The sequence below is a fragment of the Neophocaena asiaeorientalis genome, unplaced genomic scaffold (genome assembly GCF_003031525.2).
Source record: "Neophocaena asiaeorientalis asiaeorientalis breed wild unplaced genomic scaffold, Neophocaena_asiaeorientalis_V1.1 scaffold85, whole genome shotgun sequence".
NCBI lineage: Eukaryota > Metazoa > Chordata > Mammalia > Artiodactyla > Phocoenidae > Neophocaena > Neophocaena asiaeorientalis.
The window spans coordinates 10,932,252-10,955,050 of record NW_020174301.1 but is presented as its reverse complement, the minus strand read 5'-3'; the positions used below and the strand labels follow the sequence as shown (position 1 = coordinate 10,955,050).

General features: G+C 37.3%; 1 protein-coding gene across 5 annotated transcripts in view; it reads left to right on the top strand.

Annotated features, from left to right (window-relative positions):
* Positions 1–22,799, top strand: part of ATE1 (arginyltransferase 1) — a 157,889-nt gene that overhangs the window by 99,581 nt on the left and 35,509 nt on the right. For all 5 annotated transcript variants that reach the window (XR_003004634.1, XM_024755921.1, XM_024755918.1 and 2 more), the window contains one exon: positions 19,338–19,458. Coding sequence is in view for 4 of the 5 variants with exons in the window: in XM_024755921.1 (XP_024611689.1) it covers positions 19,338–19,458 (121 nt within the window). In the remaining variant the exon portion in view is untranslated. Of the gene's footprint in view, positions 1–19,337; positions 19,459–22,799 lie in introns of those variants that run through there.

Sequence of the window (22,799 nt, the reverse complement as noted above, 5' to 3'; positions counted from 1 at the left end):
ATAAGTCCAGAGTTCATCTATTCTAAAACATGCATTTTGTTTTCTCTTTTTCACATTAAAAAACCTTGATGTGTATCTTACAATGTATGGTGATGTAGTTGACATTATAAACGTGTGTCCAGACTTGGTCGTTAATTTTGGTGGTGCACTTCTTGACGCTCAGTCACAGGTAGCCACTGTGTGTGTTTATGTATATGTGTTTTCTGTTTCCCACTTGAGAGGGAAAATGATATTCTAGGTTACCAGCTCCAAGGGGTGGAGGAGCTGTTGCATTTTATTTAATATTGTGGCCTTGCTTGAAGATCAGACATGCTTAATTTTCATGAGTAAAATATATAAATATTTCTGAAAAGCATCAAAAATCTCCTTAACTGTTTGAATGGGTGTCACTTCTGGGGGTGTGAGAATTATTAGTTGATTGGGTGGAGTGATTTGTGCAGTGGCAGAAGTACCTTACTTGAGATGATTGTTACCTTCTTCTGTTTGCGCTTCCCGTACTCTATTGCTTTCTTTCTAATTTTAAAAGTAATTCCTCCTGTGGAAGAGGGAATAAATAAGGGGAATGTTCAAAATAAAAATTGCCCGCAAAAAAAAAAAAAAAAAAATTGCCTACAGTTCTCTCACCCAGGGCTAATCACTGTTGACATTGTGCTGTATTTCCTTGGGCTTTTGCAAAGATACATGCATTTCTTTTTCCCTCACAGTTGTTAGATGATGTATGCAGTGTTCTTTTCTACCTTTTCCCACTTGTTTCATGAGTATTTTCCTAATTTCCTTGAATCTTTCATATCCCTCAGATTTTAAGTGGCTGTAAATGTTCTAATAATGTGCCACAATTTACCTGGCTATTACTATACGTTTAAGTTCTTTCCACCTCTTTTTGTTACAAGTAACTCACGGCAAACATCTTTTTGTATATTTCTTTTTGAGACATTGTCACAGGATTCGTTCTTCTGCACATTCATGCTGAATGTAAGAAATCCGCCCATTTGAGACATTTTCTTCCAAGGAGAGCAGAGGAACATCATATACTAGAAGCTACTTAAAATTAGACGTGTAAACATACACAGGAGTATAACAGGGTACTTCCTGTTTTAGGAAAAATAAACCAATTGATTTTGTTTTAATTTTTCTGTTTTTCTTAAAATTTTACACTAAATTAATTTTACATTAATTTTACACTAATTTTAATTTTTCACTTGACTGCCTTTAGTTCTTATAAACTGATGAAATGTAAGTTTATTTCTCTGTTCCTACAGGTTTTTGGATTTATTTAGGTGCTGATACATTTTATCCTACCTTTTAGGAGTCAGTAGTGCTGGTCTCTTGTGGCTATTTTCATTTCAAGTTGAAGTACTAAAAGGTTGCTTTTGTCCTTTCAGTACTTCCCAACCTTAGTTTGCAAGTTCTCAAAAGGATTATAAGAAAAATTGAGTAAACTCAGTGATGTCTGGCCCCTTTGTAATAAGGGAAATAAAAATTCTCTTTTTAAATTTATTTCTCTACATTTTAGCAGAAAAAAAGAGGGATACCTCAAAGCATATGAAAGTAGATAATTGTCTTTTGCCATTTTTTTTTTTTCCTTCTTCAGCTTTATTTTCTTAGGCCATCTACAGTGCAACAGTGGCTCTGTCCTGACTTTATTCCACTTCTTCCTTTCAGCACCTACGTAGGGTCACCTAATCTTCCTGCAGCTGCACCTTTTCAACTTTCACCCTCAACCCCCAGAACAAAAGAAGTCTCTAACTTTGCTGTGGTGGATCAGCATTGTGTCCAGGTTTAATAGCTGAGGCTCTGGCTCCTCCTTGCCCAGTGCCTTGAATCTGTTCCTTCTGTGTTCAGTTTATCTGGTGATGCTCTTCCATTCGTTCCATAAAACTCACCCAGTGCCCTGGCATTCTGAATGATTATGGCTGGTAGACTATAATTTAGTATACATGCATGTCTGTTTCCATCAGTTTTCTATGCGAATTTTACTAGTTATGGTAATGAGACAGTTTATTTAAATATTAAGTAAACTGCTAAAAGATGCTTTAGTTACTTGCATTAAACTTAATTTGAGTCATAAAAAAATTGCTGCTGAATTAGTTGTGGATGAGATAAAGCGTTTAAGGTAAAAAAAAAGTCCATAAAAATCTGGAAAGATCCTACAGTTTCCTAAGAATATGTTCTCCCTGCACTTTAAAGAACCAGTAACCTGAAGTCACAGTGATGCATCCTCAAAGAAAAGGCTTGGTGCTAAATCTAAGAATGGCCAATGAATGTGCAGTTATATATTTTACCTTAAAGTGTTAAAGGGATATATGTTTGTATGAATCCCCCCCGCCCCCCACACACTGTAATGGACGTTTTCAGTGAACCCACCACTACTAGTCCTGTTCACTTTGGGTAAGATGCCTTTTGCTATAAATGATTCTATAAACTTGCTTTATCTATGTAAATATATCTTTGCTTGAAGATACTCAAATTGTGATTAAACAGGTCTAATGAGTAAATATTGCCATATAGTTACATACAAGCCTTCAATCCTGGCATATTAGTAGGATTTGAGAGTCACTGAATGTGGTTTTGTGCTCGTACACTTTCGTAGTTGCCACTTAGGTGTTAACTCAAAGCCATATTAATTTGCCTCACTCTTCCAGTCCTCCTAGATCCTGGAATCTTGCTCTTAAACCCTAATCTATGTTTGTGTGTCTGTTACTGAAGTCGGGGCCTACTGTTACTGTCTACTTGCTTGGGCTGTTTTTAGTTTTCTGGAACCTTCTCTAAATGACTTGCTCAGGTCGATCTTTGTAGTTTCCATCTCTGGCCAGCCACAGTCTGGACTCTATGTCACAAATCAAACCCTGGTTCTGACAATGGCTTTAAAAAAATCAATGTTTTACATGTTTAATTTTGGAAACATTGAGGACATTATATCTTTCTTACACCCTGAAATTCACAATAATAGGTGTTTTTTTTTTAAAGAAACCTTTTTATTGAGTCATACTACACATATAGAAAAATTCACAAAAGTGTAGAGCCCCCATGAAAATCACAAGATAAACACACCCATGGGTCCTCACTGTCTCCTGGAAATTGAAATTTCTCTCCCTGGCAGTCATACTGTAAAGGACCAAATTGTAAATCTTCAGTTTCAGGCCATGCGGTCTGCCATTGTAGTGATCGCAGCCGCAGAAGTTTTGCAGACAAATGGGCGTGGCTGGGCGCCAGGAAAACTTTATTTATGGACATTGAAATTTGAATGTCATATAATTTTCACATGTCATGAGCTATTACTCTTCTTTTGATTTATTTTCAACCATTAAAGAAAGTAAAAACCATTCTTAGGTTGTGGGCCATATGTGAACAAGCAGCAGCCCAAATTGGGCCCGTTGCCGTGGTTTGCTGACTCCTGCTCTCTGGGGTGCCACTGACCTTCCACCTACTCCCTGCTGGCCCAGCCTCTACAGTCTGAATTAGCGTTAGTATCATCTTCATCATCCAGCACATTATAGCCATTCTTCTACAATCAGGAAACCCAACTATCAGAGCAATTTGCTGTGTGAAGTTCAGCGATTAAGTTGCCCTCATGTCTCTAGAATACACATTACTAACTTGGGATACAAATTTTAAAATGGATTTTTACCTACATAAATTTAAACTTATACTATATGAGGTAATAAACCATTAGTTATTCCATAGTGGTTTACAGACTAAACATAATGGTGATTGATTACTTCGTTTACTTTTCCTTTCTTTTTTATTTAACTTTCCAGATACTTAACAGTTTAAACATTGTTCCAAGTTTAAATGATTATATAGTATAGTTTATCAGTCATGAAATAACTCTGTTGTGAGTGCCTTACAGTATTGTTAAAAACCATTTATTGTCACCACTATGGTGGTATCTTGGAAAAAGCAAATATTTAATTCAGCCAGCATTCACTAGACCTGCTAGTAAATGAGGCACTTTGAGAACCTGTAGTAAGTTACTCTGCTGGTGCTGATGAATGAGATATAGACCCTGTCTGCGAGGAGCACTTGGACAGGATAAACATTTACAAAAGTATCCTGCAAGATCGAATATGGTAACTTCTAGAAAAAAGGAACAGAATACTATAGGAGCACAGATGAATGGTACAGAGAAGTATGTGTTTTATTAAATCTGATTTTTTTCCCCAAATTTTGAAAATTTCAAACCTACAGAAAAGTTGTATATAGTGAAAAAGGATAGTACAGTGAACACACATATACCTTCACCTCGAGTCACCAGCTGTCTACATCTTGCCATATTTGTTTTAACTCTTTGTATGTATGCATATATAATTGTATGTATGCATGTGTTTTTTTCTGCTAAACCATTTGAACATAAGTTTCAGAGATTATGACATTTCACCCTAAGTGTCGTACGTCAGCACGGATCTCCTAAGAACAAGGATATTCTCATACTTAACTATGATACCGTTATCACACACAAGAAATCTAATATTCCTGCAATAATACAGCCCAAAATATAGTCAATATGCAAATTTTCCAGTTGTCTCAGTAATGTCTTTTATTTTTTTCCCTCAGACTGAGATCTTATCAATGATTATATATTCCATTTAGTTTTATGGGTTTTTAAAGTATCATTTAATCTAGAACTATAACTTGGCTGTTTTTGCTCTCACAGCATCGACATTTTTGAAGAGTCTAAGGTCTCATGATTTGAATTTGTCTGGTGATTTCTTCATGATTTTATCCAGGTAGGACATTTTTGGTCAGAATACTACCCAAGGGATGCTGTGCAATCTCAGGACATCACATCTGGAGTCCCTTGAAGTCAGTTTGTCCCATTTTAGGTGTGGTTCAGGTGGACTCTACCAGACTTCTCCACTGTAGAGCTGTTTTTATTCCCTTTGCAATTAGTAAGTCATCTGTGGGGTCCTCCTGTGAGACTGTGAATAGTTGTTCCCCCTTTTTCCCAGTAGTAGAATCTTTTTCACAATTTCTTCTGAACATTAGGACCTTAAAAACATATTTCATAATTCCAGTTGGTTGCAGACATTTAAAATTTAAATATTTATGCATTCCTTTAGTGAAATGCTGCTGAAAGTTGGCCTATAAATATATTTCCTTGTAGAATTTAAACATTAATTACCATTTCATCAGGAGAAAGCACAGTTAAGATCAGGCTTCCAAAGATGAAAAAGCTGAGTTCAAAGCTTGGTTTCATGATTTATTATATGTACAGACTTTCTAAGCCTCAATGTCTTTATCTGTAAGATGGGGATAATCATCACTCCTTATAATACTAAAATTATTTCTTTAATTATATATAGACGTAATCTTTACTAAAAATGGGTGACTTCAACTTATAGAAAGGAAAAAATATTAGATATTTGTTTATTTAGTTCTTTATTCAAATTTGATCTGAAAATATAATAAATTTCCATTTTTTGCGCCCAGTGCGTTCGATTTATTCTAGTTTTTAGATATTTTTTATATGCCCTTCATTTAAAGCTAGGTATTTGCTAAAAGTGCTTTGGAAAGCTTACGTTTAATTTTGTCTTGTGTGATTCTTCGCAGTCATCTGGTAAGTGCTTCCTGCTGGTACAGGAAGGAGACTCAGATTCTCATAGATTATACTGTTGCCCAAGACTAAAAGTTAGGTAACTGGATGAAGGGTTGATTTATTTAGTGATAGATTTTCAAATTCACTGCTCAGAAACAAGCAGTGAAGATTGAGGATAGTTAAAATTCCTTTATTAATCAGTCTACGTGAAGATAAAATGAAGTCTGCAAGCATGGAAGCTGTCATAAACTACTAGGGTTATGTCGGAAGCTCTCTGGAGCCAACTTAAATTGACTCCCACTGGCCAAAATATGAACAATTTGAGCATCAAAAAGGATAACTGCGGTGGATTGAAGCACATTAAATATCTTTAGACCTATGAGCTCATGATGATACTGAAGAGTCATTGCTAGAGTTTGTGCTACGTACGTACCACATTGTATCACTCAGATGCTACATCACCAGAAGCCTACAGATGGCGTGCAGATCAGAAGCTTCCAAATATACTCAGTGCTCCACACTTTTAGGCTGAAAACCATAGAGATAGCATAGTTTCAGGCTCTGCATAATAGTAACTTCTCAAAAAATATACTTTCCCACATCTGGAAGTTGTAGATTTCAGCTTCAACTTTATTTATACTATTTCCGGAGAGTTCTGATGTGGTAAACTGACAAGATAATTATGATACTTTGATGTCTCCAAACTGTTATTGGGTGGAAGGGTGATGATTGGCTCCTTTTTTTTTTTTAATATTTTCTTGGCCGTGTCGTGCGGCATGTGGGATCCTAGTTCCCTGACCAGGGATTGAACCCGTACCTCCTGCATTGGAAGTGCAGGGTCCCAACCATTGGACCGCCAGGGAGTTCCCAATGATTGGCTCCTTAAAATTTTGAGATGATGTCTTTTTTGTGTAAGTCAAAGATGATATCATTATTGAAGAACTTTATTTTAATGGTGTAGCCATTGAAAACTTCCTTTCATATATTTAAATTTTTAAAGTACATATGTTTAAAAACTAAGTCCTAAATAACACTTTAAAACCATGCATAAAAATATTAAAAATCCTTACACTAAAAAGATTTTTTTGTGTTTGGTGGATATGTGGTTTTGTAATGGGCTAAAAAATGGATAAAAGTACAACGTTTACAGAGACATTCATGTTACTGTGATCCTAAGTATCTTTGTAACTATAAATTCTATTCTAACAACATTGAGTTTGGACCAGTATGAGATTTTAGGATGGATGTCTTAAAAGGAATGAAGAAGTAAGGTTTTTCAAGTTGTCATCCAAGATTATTTTGTGTTTGTAACATAGTAACTTCATCTTAATAATTTATCTAAAATTCTGTGAGTGGACTTGAGTTGCTCACCCTTTGAATAGCTATGTTTAAGTTTAAAGTGATTGTGTCCTTCATAATTACATAACTGATCATTTAGAAAGGAAGGAAATAATGTATTAGGTATCTTTTTGGCTTTCTGAAGTGAAGGCACTGCACAAAGCTGTTACATTAACCTTCTACCAAGCCCTTTCTCGCAGAGACACAGGGAATACTGATGACATTCAAGGGGATAGGATGTAAATTCTACCAGGACTCCTACTGGGACACAGTTGAGGGGGAAAAGGTTATCCTTAACTTGAAGCATTTAAGTCATTTGTGATGAATTTTCCATCAGGCAGAAGAAAAGGAATGATTACCAAAGATCACACCCCTGGGATAAATATGAGGTTATAGCTAACTTCTTATTTCCCTCAGGGGTGTAATTAAACAGACTTTTACGATTAAGGGTTTTAGGCATTGAAAAATGTTTACTGGCAAAAAATAATAGCTCCAGTTAGAGACATGATCAATCAGAGACAGCTTACTGACTTTATTAAAGCTGTGGATTTGTTGTGAACTGTTTTTTAGCATTTGTTTGACTCAGGGCATATCAACTGAAAAAAGAATGTTGAAGAAAAAGCCAGTAATATGTTTCTAAAAGGTCCAAATCCTAAATAATTCTAATTAGGCAAATTTTCATAAAGGGGTACGTAGGATATTGCCGACACACTTGAGGTGTTCATACTTATGTTTGGTTTTAGCTTGGGAATTTTAACAGAAAAAGAATAAAGAGTTTGAGCTTCTAATCTTGGCTTTACTAATACTTGGCCTTAAGTTGCTAAAACTAGCCCCCATCGCCGCCCCATCTTTTAAATATGAAAATGAAACTGGATACTGACTAGGGAGGTCTGAGGCCCTTCTAGTTTTAAAATGATCTGATTCTCTATTTTTAAGGAATATAAGTTGACACAATTTTGTTTATTTCAGTAAGTATTTTTTGAGAACTCAGTCCATTGAAAGAATTCCACCAAGTCACAAGAAATGCAAAGAAATGATGTATTCCCAGCTCTTGGGAAACTCCAAGTTGGGATTATGTAGGAGGGAGGGGTATGAGAAGCACAGCCTGTGAACAGACAACTCCAATAGATTGTATTAAGTTCTACGATAGATTTCTCTAGAAACCCAAAAGACACCAACCCTGGCCCTCCCAATCTAGATTAGATTTCCCTGTTATACTATCTGATGTGCTTTTTTTCATAGTATTTGCCATACTTTGTAATTATGTTTCCGTATGATTATTTCCTTAAATTCATCTCCCCTTCTAGACTAAAAGGTCCCTGAGAACTGAAAATGGCCATGTTACTGTTCACCGTGGCATGCCCTGGACCTTAGCATGCAGCCTGGCATGGTTGGCATTTCATAATTACCTGCTAAGTGCAGGAATGAGAGCTCAGTTGGTGGTGAGGTCAAGCAGAGTCCAAGGAAAGCTTGCTAAGGAAAGAGTAGGCAGCATTTAGTTTCGGTTTCAAATATGCAGTAGTCATTTAGACCAAATTGGAACTCACCCCAGGTAGGACGGCCTGTGCCTCAATGTGAGTGCCCAGGGTGAGGATGCAGGGGTAAGAGAGCAGACTGACAGCGGGCCTTGTGCCTTAATGCTCGAGATACTTGATGTCTCTAAACCAGGGAGCTTTCACAAGAAGTCTGTGAATCCATGTGCACAGTGTGGATACAGACTAATAAACATGTGAGTATGCTGCCATCATGCTACAGACATACAGGTTCTGTTGTGATTAGTAACATCCAAACTCATTTAAAAGCATTAATGAATTTGTAGTGGGTTTTTATCTTGTGTAATTTCTCACCAAGTGAAACTAATATTACATTATCTTATAAAAGTCTGTGAAATTTTTTTTGCTTTAAAAGGGGTCATCTACTTTACTGTAGATTTGGCGAGCCAGTAAAGCATTTTGAAAACAGAATTTACAGTCATTTCTCCCTGGTGTCAGTAGGAGGGTAGCTTCAAGAGGGAGAACTTGAAATCAGCCCTTCTCACTGTTGTCCAGGTAAGGATGATTTCACCTTCGATAGTGGCGGAACCAGTGATTCTAAGTGCTGTTTTCCAAGCAATAGCCTAAAAAAGCAAACACCTAAGTTGATTCTTCTTACCAATACGGTGAAGGCCAAATTTAATATGACATACATATACGTCTACATGAATATTCATGTGAATATTTAATCTTTAACAGATATTAAAGAAGCTTTGTTTGTGTTTTACTTTTTTATTTTTCCCTTACGTTATTGTCTTCATCTTGCGTTCTCTCTCTTTTTTTTTTTTTCCCTTTATCCTTTTCAACTTGTGACCCTTCGGTTTGAAATTAAATTTGTGCTGTAAGTTGACTCCCTGAATCTTTTCTTCACAAGCTTTCTTTGTATTTTCTAGAAGAAAAAAAGATTAACCCAGGGTTTCCAAAATAAAAGCAAAGCTTGTGATTAAAACTGAATTAGGATCTTTATTCTCTATTATTTGCTAATAGTAAAATAAATAGCCCAGTCTTAAGGAAGATTTAAAATAAGTCCTGGAGCCTTTGTGAACTCTTGGATTTTAATTAAAGAAACACAGAATACCATCACTTTCTGTTTGTCAGTGGAAAAAATATGTATTTTAAAATTTTCCAAGCTTGGCCTGGCAGCACATGGAGTACATCTGTGGGCTTTCAGAATTTGGGGAACACAAATGGACTCAGATGTTTAGGCCCTTTGTCTTCACTGGTCTCAGCTCACCTCACCAACTGAGCATGGCACAATCCAAACACAGTTTCTGAAAACAGAGCAGCTCGAGTTCCTTCTCAAGCACTCTCCTGGGGACTGATAAAGTCAATCTCTGTTTATATAACGAAATCAGGGAGCAAGGGGTCTGCTGCAGTACTTTGTGGATGGGATTCCATTGGTGTTGTCTTTCAGGGAAAAGACTGGATTTAATAAGCTCTATTCTTACTCGCTTTCTTTGCAGGTACAGCCCACTCTAATGGATTATTTTGAACTATTTTTGTTTATGTAGTGCTTGAACCTCTCTTTAAGCTATTGGTTTTAGTAAAATCAGTAGGTTTATTGTGGAAAATTGGGATAGTGATTACAACTTTACCTGATAAAAGACTTAAATGTCTAGTTAATCTTTCTTTTTCTGTTCAGTGCTGTTGGTGTTCACTCTGTGTGTGTGTGTGTGTGTCTGTGTATTTAAATAATATTGTCTTTCCAGTGTTCTTACATTTTAATTTAACTTGAACTTTTAAAACAAACTCTGCTGGTTTATCCTCAAGTACTCATGAAATCCTTCCTATTTTTCAAAATATTTATAAGTATTCTTGAGAGTGAAATCTCATAAAGATCTTTGCTTCAGGACCAGAGTTCAAAGGAAAGTCCGTTTGGTTTTAATTTGAAAACTGTAAAAACAGAATACCCTCAAAATGGCAGGGTGAGAATTGGTAACTTCAATTTTATTGCAATCTGCCAAGCCCATCCCCAGATGTTTGCAATTAAAAGCCGAGAATGCTAACTTGGGTGAATGTCATATGAAAGCATTTCTTTACTATTCTGATTTTTTTCTAAGAAAAATAACAGTCTCAAATCCTTTAACATTAATGAAAGAAATAACTTCTCATTTGCATGTTTTTTAAACTCATACAAAGACAAATGTAATATTCAAAGAGATTTTTCTGTGTCATATGTAGTCCTGAATGCATTGGGGTTCACGTATGTCTTTTCAAGGTTCCCCTTAAAAAAAAAGCTTTTTGAAAGATAATAAAGCCCTTTAGAAACTAAAGTCATGTATTTCTGGATTTACTATAATCAAAAAGTGGACCTGTAACATGGGGAATTTGTTTTAAAAGGGGTGTTTAGTAATTTCATTGCTTTCTTCGGGATTGTTACAGGGCATTTTTCATTATAATGTAAATAATAAGTTTTTCTTTTATTTTTGATCAATTGTGCATTCCATTGTAAGAAGTACTTCTATAAGAATCTAGATAGGATGAGATAAAAGAAACCAGAATATAATTTTAAAACCATGTGTTTCATGATATTTCTCCAGATAATGCCAGGTTACAGTAGGAACCATTCATGGACTTGAAAGTTACTTTGAACACATCATTCTGTAGTAAAAAGAAAGATACCTACTGGTAGTAAATTTGAATTTATGGAAATTGGCATTTGTTCAGAGAGAAGATGGAGTTACTCTTTATGACTAAACTAATGTTAACATTTTGAATGTAAAGCAAAAAATACATTTATTTTTGAAGCTTCCCAAACCATAGACAAGGACCACATACTGTCTGTAGAGCTGAAACAGTTGTTTCCCATTTCATTTCCCGTTTGGTGAAGTTCTGACAGACATGTATTTGGGAACTCAGTGGGGAGACATGGTCTCTGCAGGTCTTGGGTCCGCCTACATTTGCTGTTGGTAAGTGCCTGATTTTTCTTTCCAAACATGGTGCTACTCAGAATTTTAGACGCACTGCAGAGGACTTCTGAGGAATCTCCAGAGAAAGCTAGTTGTTTTACCTTTGTGTTCTGCCAACACCTTGCTTGTAGTCCTTGGTGCCCTTTTCAGAGTTGTGGCCCATGCCGAGCTCCTGTCGCAGCGTCTTGTGCTTCCTTAGCATCTTGTACCCACCAGCCTGCATTTACCACTGGCTGCGAAAGTTACTGGAGCACAGCTGCCTCCCTTGCCCTAGCCGACGGTGAGTGCCTCCCTGGGCTCGTTTCATCTCATCATCCTCCATGCTGAGCGGAGTACCTGCGCATATTGAACTGTTGTGATTGTTAAGATTTTTTGAAGTTATTTTGAAAATACTTTAAAGAATTGTGAATATTTTTTAATCTAGATATAGAAAGAGAATGGAAATCAGGAACCTAGCTCTGAGTTCACCGCTACCACTTAATGATCTTATGTTTTATCTGTGCAATAGAAATAATGTCTATCTTCATTACTTTTTTACGTCAATAAGATTTAACTTGGATGATATGCAAAATCATTATGAGGGCTGTGTTCTTAACAAACACAGGAAGAACTCATTGTTATTGCCATTACCAACCAAGTGATATGGCTGAACTCTTGAACAAAGAGGCCTTTTCCCAAGTCACATTTTCTCTTCCTTTTCTTGAAATGAAGCTTAATGTGAAAAGCTATACTTTTCTTTAAAGGAAAGTGTATACCGGTGAAAGAAGGGAAGAAATATTTTCAGCTTTGGGGGGGGAAAAAGCCAAATTGACTTGAACTAGTAGTTTCCAACCTTCTTGAGTATGAGAACTCCTTTTTAATTTCAGTAACTCGTATAGATTCTGTGATGATAATGTTCTTATACTTTTAATCCTTTCCCAAAGGTTGAGAACTAGTCTTAGTGAAAATATGGTGGAGGTGCATCATAGATACAAATTCGGCAAGTGTTGATTGGTTCGTGTGTACCGCATTAACGTGCAAAACAAGAGTGTGTTAAAGTAACATCCACTGTGTTTAGAGAGAGGAGGAGGAAAGGGATGGGCGGCGTGTACTGGATTCATTGTTCATCCAGTTGTCGCTTGGAGCAGGTTTGGGGATATACATCAGGGAACAAATCAGACTGAAATCCCTGATGCGTCATTTTAGCTAGGAGTTTTCTATAGATACAGTAAAGAAGGTTAACAAGGATGTTAGAAGTCCTCTGGAAGAAAGACAGTAGAGGAGATAGGTGGGTTTCATTGAGCAGGTGACAGCTGAGCAAAACCTTAAAGCAGATGACAGAATTAGCCACGGGAATATCCGTAAGACCAGAAGAGAGAACAGTCAGTGAGAAGCCGTGAGGTGGGAGCAGGCCTGAAGTGTTCCAGGACCAGCAGGAACCCGTGTGGAGCCTGTGTGGCCAAGGCGGAATGGTAGAGGAGGAAGATGGTAGAAGACAGGCCGGAAAGGTAACGAGCGCCACGTCACTTAGGGCTCCCTAGGCTGTGACTTGGGTTTGGCCTGTACTCTGCCTCAAACAGGGAGGATGGGAATGCGGACGAATACTCCGTTTTAAAATGGATTGTCAGTAGATTTAGTGGTTGCTGGGCTTTCAGGAAGAGGGAGTGGCGAGCCGCCGCTGCTGCCCGTGGGCACAGGCTTTCGTTTTGGGCTGATGAACATGTTATGGAATTAGATAGTGGTCGTGATCACACAGCCTTACAAATACCCTAAAAACTACGCTTTGAAAGGGTAGATTTTATGGTCTGTGAATTACGTATCAATAAAAGTGTTGCAAAAAAATTGACTGTCAGGGCTTGATAGAACCTTTTCGTTTTTGTTTTTGTTTTTTTGCGGTACGCGGGCCTCTCAGTGTTGTGGCCTCTCCCGTTGCGGAGCACAGGTTCTGGACGCGCAGGCGCAGCGGCCATGGCTCACGGGCCCAGCCGCTCTGCGGCATGTGGGATCTTCCCGGACCCGGGCACGAACCCGTGTCCCCTGCATCGGCAGGCGGACTCTCAACCACTGTGCCACCAGGGAAGCCCACTGGAACCATTTTTTTGCTCCTCTTTCAACTAGTTAATACCGCCTTTGCCTTGGAAAATTTAGATTTCTAACTAGTTATACCTTAACTGAGGGAAAGTCTCCTCGTGTTGTTGGCTGTGTTTTCATTAGAAGTAAAGGGTGTTAATCTGTTTTAAAATATCTCTGCTGAAATTGTTAATGACTGTGAAATCAAATTTTTCTAGATACCCTTTTATATGCTCTTTGGCTACCTGTGTTCACTGTTATTCAGTAAGATATGACAGTGAGGTGTTTTTAACCTCTGGCTATCAAATGAATGTAATTTTTAGGCCAGAATTCTTATATTTTGCTAAACTAAGCTATTCTACATATAATTTATTTTGTGATTCTTTAGTAGTGTAGAAAACTAGATCAGCATGATAAGATGTTCTTCAAATTATGGTCTAGAGCATGGAAGTGAAAAGAATGCCAATTCATTTCATTGACCAAAAACCAAAATTGTATGCTCTCCTCTTCCAGAAGAAGCGGGTATTTTTAATAGAAATGGATCAGGACATGTATTTAGCTAGGTTTTTTTCCCCCTAGTGTTTTAGATTTAACTTCTGCATTTCCTCAAATTTTAATCTGTGACAGCCTAGTAAAGTTGATTGAAATATTATGACTATATTTTAATTTTTCCTTCTTTTCCCCGTGGGGGAGGTGTAGTATAATTTGTGTTTTACAAGTAGTCTAAGTAGTCTTCTTTAAAGAAAATAAAATCATTGAATACTACAGTTGTACTCTGAGTAGAATATTCACTCTTGTATGGCAGCTCAAAATATAGAGGCACTTTGTTTTCCACTTCTAAAACAGTGCCAGTTTGTAAACAGCTCCAGAAGTTACAACAGGTGGTGAAGTTATAGATCACAGAGTTTGCTGAACTTACTTCTCTTTGAGGACTTTGACTTGGGTAGTTACACCTCACCAGAAGTGTTTAATTAATGATGAAACACATGCATTTCCTCCTCTACATTTAGGCTTTTTAGAAGACAGCTTGTACCTTTTCCAGGCATCTTGTCTTGAACTACATTATCCTCTCCTGTGGCCTCCCCTCTTGAAATAGGTGTCCTTGCTTGGTAAAATTTCCCTCTGGTGCCGTCCTTGTTGAGTGGGCTTCTTGGGGACAGCGTGGGGGGAATCTAGAGTTCATCTTCTAACATGTAGATCGAATTGAAAGAAAGTTCTGAACAATTGTAATATAAGCCCTGTCAGACCAATCACGTTTTCAAAATTTTGAATACTTTAGAAATCTGTGGTAACTCAGATTTCTTCTTATTTACAAAAAGTCAGCACCCTAGGAGAGAATTAATCTGCTTTTACCTCATTGTTCCAACATGAATGAATGTACTTAGAGGTTGATTAAATATTTTTCCTTCTGACCATGGGAAAGTATGTCCAAATCCTTAAGTAATTACATTCTTAATACAGACCTTTCTCATTTTCTGAGCTGGAAAGGCAGGGCAGCGTTCAAGCCTCTGCATTTTTCATTTGTGTGATGGCAACTTTAAACTGAACTGCAAGTAGTTCGGTCACTTAACTCTCTACCAGCTAAGCTTAGAAAGTGTAACATTTCAAAGTGGTTTATTTCATAAAACTCTTTGCATTCTTTGATGGCTTGAGACAATATTTAAAGCACTGAAATAAGCCTGTGCTGAGGAGAAAAATAATGTTTTAACCTAATCTAAAATTTGATTTTGGATGATCAGAAGTTAAAATGTGTACATGTATGGTTTTTCACTGAGATAACCTGAGTACTTAAAGAGTTAACAATAAAATATTAAGTACTGCCTTAAAAGCACATTGTGAAAATTTAGGAACTTTGGACAGTTGTCCATGATCACACTTAATATATTCTTATGTGTGCTTTATCTTTCTCCAGGTCAGTCACTCCCAGTAGACTGTGAATTATCTAGAGACGTGCATTTGTTCATCTTTTTTTCCCAGCACCTAGTGCCTGTCGCATAGTGAGGAGTCATTTAATGTTCATTGACTGAGTATTTTTTATTGTCAGCATCATTGTTAAATCCAGGCCCTGGATTCAGGTGGCTGCTAATGAATCAGCATGTCTGCATGGAATGTATCTGTTTTTATCTTAAGAGACTCATAGTTGATGGCCGATTTCCCCCCTCCTCCCCAAAATTTGGTCTGTGCATCTTAGCCAGTCAGCATCTAGTTCTATCTTAAATTAGAAAATGGTGTCGTTTGTACGTTTTGGGTTTTATTTTGTTTTTGCTTGTTTTTTTTTTTTAACTTAAGATGATATGTTTCCCTTTCACTAGACATTCTTGGGATTCTCTTCTTTTATATGCTGCCATCACAATAGACAAGATACACCATCCATTTTTATTACTGTTTCCTTATTCATATTGGTAATCTTTTTATACTAAATGCAGAATCATAGAATAATTAAGCAAGAAGAACCAGAAAATTCTGCAGATGAAGAGCAATAAGGGGGGTTTAGCTCTACCAGATAGTATATTAAAATATAATATAAAGCTTTAATATTTAAACCTATATGGCACTGGTACATGATTACACAGACAGAAGTATAACAGAATAAATAGAAAGTCCAGAAAGAGATCTAAATATATTTGGAAATTTAGTAAGTTATCAAAAAGACATTTTAAATTTTAAATCAGTGGGGGAAATGATAATTGTTTAAAAAATGATGTTGAGGCCACTTGGTAAACATCTGAAAGAAATTAGGTTGGATCCTTTTCTTCTACCTTACACCAGAATAAATTCCAGATGGAGCATAAATGTAAATGCAAAATTGTGAAACCATAAAAGTACTAGAAAAAAACCATGAAAATGTTTTTATAATCTTGGAGTGAAAGTGACCTTTTTAGTTATATTATAAAGCCCAGATGCCATTTTAAAAAATGATAAATTTACCAGATTTCTACATGGTAAAAGAGCATGGCACACACAGTCGAAAGACAGACAAACTAGGAAAGTACAACATACTTTACAAACTAAGGGTTAATTTCCTTAATATATAAAGCATTTTTCAATTACCAGGACCATAAATCTAACAACAGAATGGGCCAACTTTATAGAAAAAAAAATACAAATTTCTTTAAACATGTGGAAAGATACATAGTGCAAATTAAAACCACAATGAAATGCCATTTCTCAGATTGGCAGATATGGAAAGTTTTGATAGTACACTGTCGATAAGAATATGGGGAAAGTAGCACTTGCATATATAACATTGCCGATGGAAATATAAAACGGCCCAACTTCAGTGGAAAACAGTTTTGTGCTATAAAACTTAAAACCCTTATACCCAGCAATTCCAATCCAAGGAGTTTACCCTAGACATATGCACAAATGATGTGTATACAAGAATATTTATCACAAATGGTTATGCCATTTTAAACCAACACAAGTTCTAGATGGTCCAAATCCTTGCCAGACATGTTTATTCGTCTTCTAAATTTTAGCCATTCTAGTGGGTATTCAGTGGTATCCTGTTATAGTTTTAAGTTGCATTTCTGGTAATTGATGTTGGGTTTCTTAGGTATTCGTATATCTTTGGCAAAATTTTTAAGTCTTTTGCCTTTTAAAAAATTTGGAGTGTTCTTATTATTGAGTTGTTAAACTCTTCATATGTTTTGGATACAAATATGTTGTCTAATACAACAGGTTTTCTTAATATTTTCCCCAGTCTTTGGCTTGCCTATTTATTTTCTTAGTAAGTTTTTGAAGACAGTGTAATTTTGATGAAGTCCAATTCATCAATTTTTTCTTTTATGGTTAATGCTTTTTGTGTTCTAAGAAATCTTTGTATCCTCCAATGTCAAGAAAATTTACTCCTTTTTTTTCCCCTAGAAGTTTTATTTCTTTAGCTTGTATATTTAGCTTCCCCCACCCCCATTAGATTCTCAAAATAGTCCATAACCAAAAAGGAAAAAAAAAAAAAAAAAAGATTTAGAACCACTGCTTTAGACTGCTATCTAGTGTTCAGATTTGTTAATGTAGACAGCACTGCATCATACTGTCTCTTTTCCCAATAAAATACTTTCTGAATTAATGGAGAGAATGACATTGCTTTTGAGAAGGTAGATATCAGTGGAATAACTGGCTTTATTACACCTCCTAAGTAAATTATTAATTCATTTCTAAATAACCCCGTGCTTCGAACTTTAATATTAGATGAGTGTGTGGCCCACCTAGACCTGCCCCTCTTCTAGGTGACCTTTATGGCTCTAGGACAGTAAGGCATCAGCAATGCCGTGAACACTGCAGGAAGATCAGAGTCAGAGACCTGAGTTCTGGTCTTCATACTTTCATGCCTTCTGTCTCAGGCAGCAAGCATTCGCGTTTCATCTAGAATAAAGTCCAAAACATGGTATCTGAAGCTGATCCCCAACCTACCTTTTCATTTCTGCATTGCTGTGTTATTTCACGTTCCCCAGAGTTATCTTGTACTAGGCCCAACTCTGCATCTTTGTTTATGCTGTAGTCTTCGTCTAGATTGTTCTCATTCCTTTTCAGCCTGCCCCAGACTTAGCCAGTGAATCTGTTCCCGTTAAAACTCCATATCCTCCTTGAACTCTTCTCCCAACCTCTTGAAAGGAATTGATTTGTTTTCATGTGTTTTATGTACAGTCTCTCCATTAGCTTACAGATTTCTGAATGTTTTGAATGCTGGGAGGGTGTGGTGTTCATTTTAAACCTAAGTGATGCTTTACCAGTTGCTCACACATGGTAGGCTGGTTATAGAGCACCTTTCTGATATAAAGCCGTGTAACAGTGCTAAGCCCTTAAGCAGCAGTATTCGTTGTCATGGGGTTTGCACTAGATAGTGTTTTTCAATCTCTGAGCTTGTGACCCATTTGCTATTTATGAAAGCAATTTTGGTGTTAAATAGTCCAAGAGCATCATTTAAAAAAAATGAAGTAGAGTAGAAAAGAAAGGATTACATAACATGGGTAAGCATTCTATAGTAAAAGATTTGTTTCTGGTTTTATATTTGCATATAGGTTTACTAGGTTGTAATGCAAAATGTATTTCTTACTATGGGTTGTAGGTTAAAAAAATTGAAAACTAATGTTTAGATTTAACCTCTATGATGAATTTTGAATTTTAAAATTTAGAGAAATGTGGAATTTTAATTAACTGATATGTCTAAAAATTTTCACTAAGTGATTTCACATAATTTGCACTATCCTCTGTTAATTGGCTACCAGATTACCCTTAGGTGAATGATTTTTTTCTTCAGTATCTGTTGTATAGTCTTTGTTTTATATTTGGGGTACATGATGGGGTTATAAATACATAAATCATTTTTTCTAAAATAGAGTGTTTGAAGAAACTTTAGAGGATTATTATCACAGATATTTTCCTGAAATTTTTGGTAATTAAAAATTTTTTTTCTTTCTTTACATTTATCAGTCTAGGTTGCTCATGGAAGCATGTTGACCAGACAGTACTTTTTAGTACATTAGAATGGAAGGAATATTATCAGCTGAGCTTACAACTTCAAAAAATTCTGACTAAGGATAGTGAAATTCCATTTTGGAAAGTGTTTATTTCATATGTAAATTATAATGCTGTCAAATGTGAAACTTCACTGTGTTATTAACTGGCACTTAAGAGACAACTTGAACTTGAAACTGGGTATTCTTAGCAGTCAGCTCAGCAAGAATCATATGCTGAATATTTCTTCCAAAAGAAAGTAGAAACTCAGATCTTCCGAATGAGCACAGGCATCCCAAATGGTGATACATTTGTTTGAGAGCCTTTTGATCAAATGCGCATTCTTGAGCTGGGAAAGCAGTTACTAATAGGGTTGTTTAGTATTTACAGTAAAGCTGTTTCTGGTTGACTTCATTTAACTTTGTGATTAAAACTTTTCCTGGAATTCTGGAGTCTAGTAACTAGGAAGTTACTGTGTTAGTAATGCGTGTGCCTTTTTTCTTCACTTCTCTTTAGGGTCAGTATAGACCGTCTGATTTGCTGTGTCCTGAGACGTACGTTTGGGTACCCATTGAGCAGTGCCTGCCTTCACTTGAGAACTCCAAGTACTGCCGTTTCAACCAGGACCCAGAAGCAGGTATGTTTGGAGCAGAGCTTGGCCGGAAATCATTGGCTTTGTTTCAGAATCTGCTTGCGTGGTTGTGACCCTTGACAGGGTCTGGTAGCTTTTTATACATTGTGGAGTGTGCGTGAGTACCTGCGCACGGACATGCGTGTGTTTGTCGGATAGAAGGAGACGCTGCGTGTGCGTACACACGCAACACCCACGCACACGACACTCACAGTCACGGTTTTGCAAATAAATGCTGAAGCCTCATGTGCTTGTGCTACGTACTGACACAGCTTCTTCCATTTGGTTAGTTTTCGCATGCTTTGAGGGCTCACACTGTTCTCCATTACTTTTACAACCATCACAGTGCATAAAAATTGTTCACTGGATTATTTAGCCAACGTAAAGAAGATAGACGTATCGACCAATTGGACCAGATAAAGTTGTGGAACGGTTTCGCGAGGGCCAGCCGGCTGTGATGGGTTTTGTGATGATACTTCCTTGACTTCTTGCATCCCTGGTGCTTCTTCTTTTCTGTCCTTTCTTCTATCTCCTGCCCAGAATAGCTCCAGCCATATTTTATCTCTTATTATTCTCCTTTGGATACTGTGCACTGGTAGCAGGTACAGACACTAAAAGTATAGCCCTGGAGCCAGACTTGCTGCATTCAGACCCTGACTCCATCATCAGCTGGTAAACTGGGTCCCCTTCGGCAGTTTAATAATCTCTCTGGCCTCAGGTTCCTGGCCTTCAAAATAGAGATAATAGTAAGACCTTTCATATTGAGCTACAATGAGGATTAAAATAAAACAAGCACATTGAGAATAGCCCCCTCTTACTGTGGTGTTGGTGATTGTTTGGCAGGTTAGGGTGCTGCATCCCATGTATGCCACAGGTTTCTTCTGCATTTGCCTTTATGTGCCCTGATCCCTCTCTCCTAGGAAGCATGCAGATCTGTTGCCCTCCCTGTCATCTGAGTACCACTCACCATTTATAGCAGTTCTCCTCTGCACGGCCCTCCCCACCCTCACCGTGTTCGCTGTGGCCTTGCTCGTCAGGCGCAAGTCGTGATGCTCTCCTGCCCCGTGATGAGTTGCATTAAGTTGTACTGCATGTCTTCCCCCAGGCTGAAGTTCCTGGGTGTTTCCGTGGATGCTTTTTTTTTTTTTTTTTTTTAACATCTTTATTGGGGTATAATTGCTTTACAATGGTGTGTTAGTTTCTGCTTTATAACAAAGTGAATCAGCTATACATATACATACGCTCCCATGTGTCTTCCCTCTTGCGTCTCCCTCCCTCCCACTCTCCCCATCCCACCCCTCCAGGCTGTCCCAAAGCCCCGAGCTAATATCCCTGTGCCTTGCGGCTGCTTCCCCCTAGCTATCTACCTTACTACGTTTGTTGGTGTGTATATGTCCCTGACTCTCTCTCGCCCTGTCAAAACTCACCCTTCCCCCTCCCCATATCCTCAAGTCCGTTCTCCAGTAGGTCTGCGCCTCTATTCCTGTCTTATCCCTAGGTTCTTCATGACATTTTTTTCCTTAAATTCCATATATATGTGTTAGCATACGGTATTTGTCTTTTTCTTTCTGACTTACTTCACTCTGTATGACAGACTCTAGGTCTATCCATCTCATTACAAATAACTCAATTTCATTTCTTTTTAAGGCTGAGTAATATTCCATTGTGTATATGTGCCACATCTTCTTTATCCATTCGTCCGATGATGGGCGCCCAGGTTCTTTCCATCTCCAGGCTATTGTAAATAGAGCTGCAATGATGCTTTTTGACCTTTCTATCTTCACAGCCCACCAAAGGAGATGCCCAACGCATAAATCCTTAAGAACACAAACATTTTCCTACTCGCCACCTGTGGTTTAGGCTAACTTTAGGAAAAAGAAGGAAAGAGGAATGGAAAGGTCAGGCAGGGGAAAGGAAGAAAGTAAATGGACAAATCAAATAGGAAGACAAAGAGGACGGGGAAAGAAATGCAGTCATTTCTTCTGTTCTAAGATGTGCATTTTTTTTTTTCACAAATCAGGTTTTCTTTCATTAAAAAATTGGTTCATGTACCTTTGTATTTTGTTATCTCCTGGAAAGGCTGTTATGAAATCAAGAGTGGGCACTTCCTACACATGATGATACCTTAGAATCTGATGAAGAGTGGCCGTAGGGGCCCATATGCCAGGCACCTCGAGGTTAGCTCCAGGTTTTCTAGGTATTTGGGTTTCGTAGAGCAGCCAAAGCTTTGCATTCCTGTACCTTAAATTACCGATCAGAGTTTCATTCTAAGTTCTACCTCATTAATTAAATAGATTTGTTGCTTAAAAACAAACGTATTGAATTTGTCCGTTCGTTTTGGAGTCAGGCTCAAAAGGCAGTAGTATTTTAGAGGAAAGCATATACGGTTGACCCTTGAACAACTTGGGGGTTAGGCGCCAACCCTCCACCCAGTTGAAAATCCATGTATAGTCGACTTAGAGTTGGCCCTTTGTACCTGCAGCCTCAGATTCAACCAACCCTGGATCGTGTAGTGCTGTAGTATTTCCTGTTGAAAAAATCCGAGTATAAGTGGACTTAATGCAGTTCACCCGTGTTGTTCAAGGTCAGCTGTACTTAACCACTCTATCCTCTCAAAAGAATTTTTCCCTTTATCTTTTCTCAAGGTCAGGTCAGAGCCAGTCCCTGTGGTGAAAATTGTTGAACATCTTAGTACACTGTTTGATGTTCATATGTAAAAATTTGTCTTTATAAGTTCCTTCCAACTGAATAATAATATGATCTCAAATTGGTTCCGACTCCCAAACTTATGACACAGTTTCACCTTCCCTTTTTCCCTCTTGATCTATTTTCTTTAAAATAGATCTGCTTCTCTTCTTGCGTATACTTGGAGATTAAAACAGTCACAGGGAAAAAAATAAAGTCACAGGCTCTCCCTGTTTTATAAAGTTGAAAAGGTGACTGCATGATTTCCATGTACTAAATGGACATTCAAGTAAAGATTCATTCATGTTAATATATTTTGAATTCATTTTCCAAAGTAAGCACTAATGAGCATTTCATGGCAAAGAAAATTTAGTCTCATACCTGCAGGTTTTGTCCAGGATGTACAACACCCTGGTGAGTGAGGAATATACAGCCTGTTCATTTCCTGTAATCTAAGTTCCATTTCTTATGACAGTAGCTTTAGCTCTTAATATTCATTGTTTAGGATTCATTTACAAAAGCCAGAGGAGTTAATTTCTTTGATAATAGTGCTTCCAAGAAAATGAAGGTCCTTTTCCATATGCTGAATCGTTGGAACTTCGAGGAGGACACCATACAGTTTTATCAGTATTGAATATCACAGTCCAGAAACTATTTGAAAT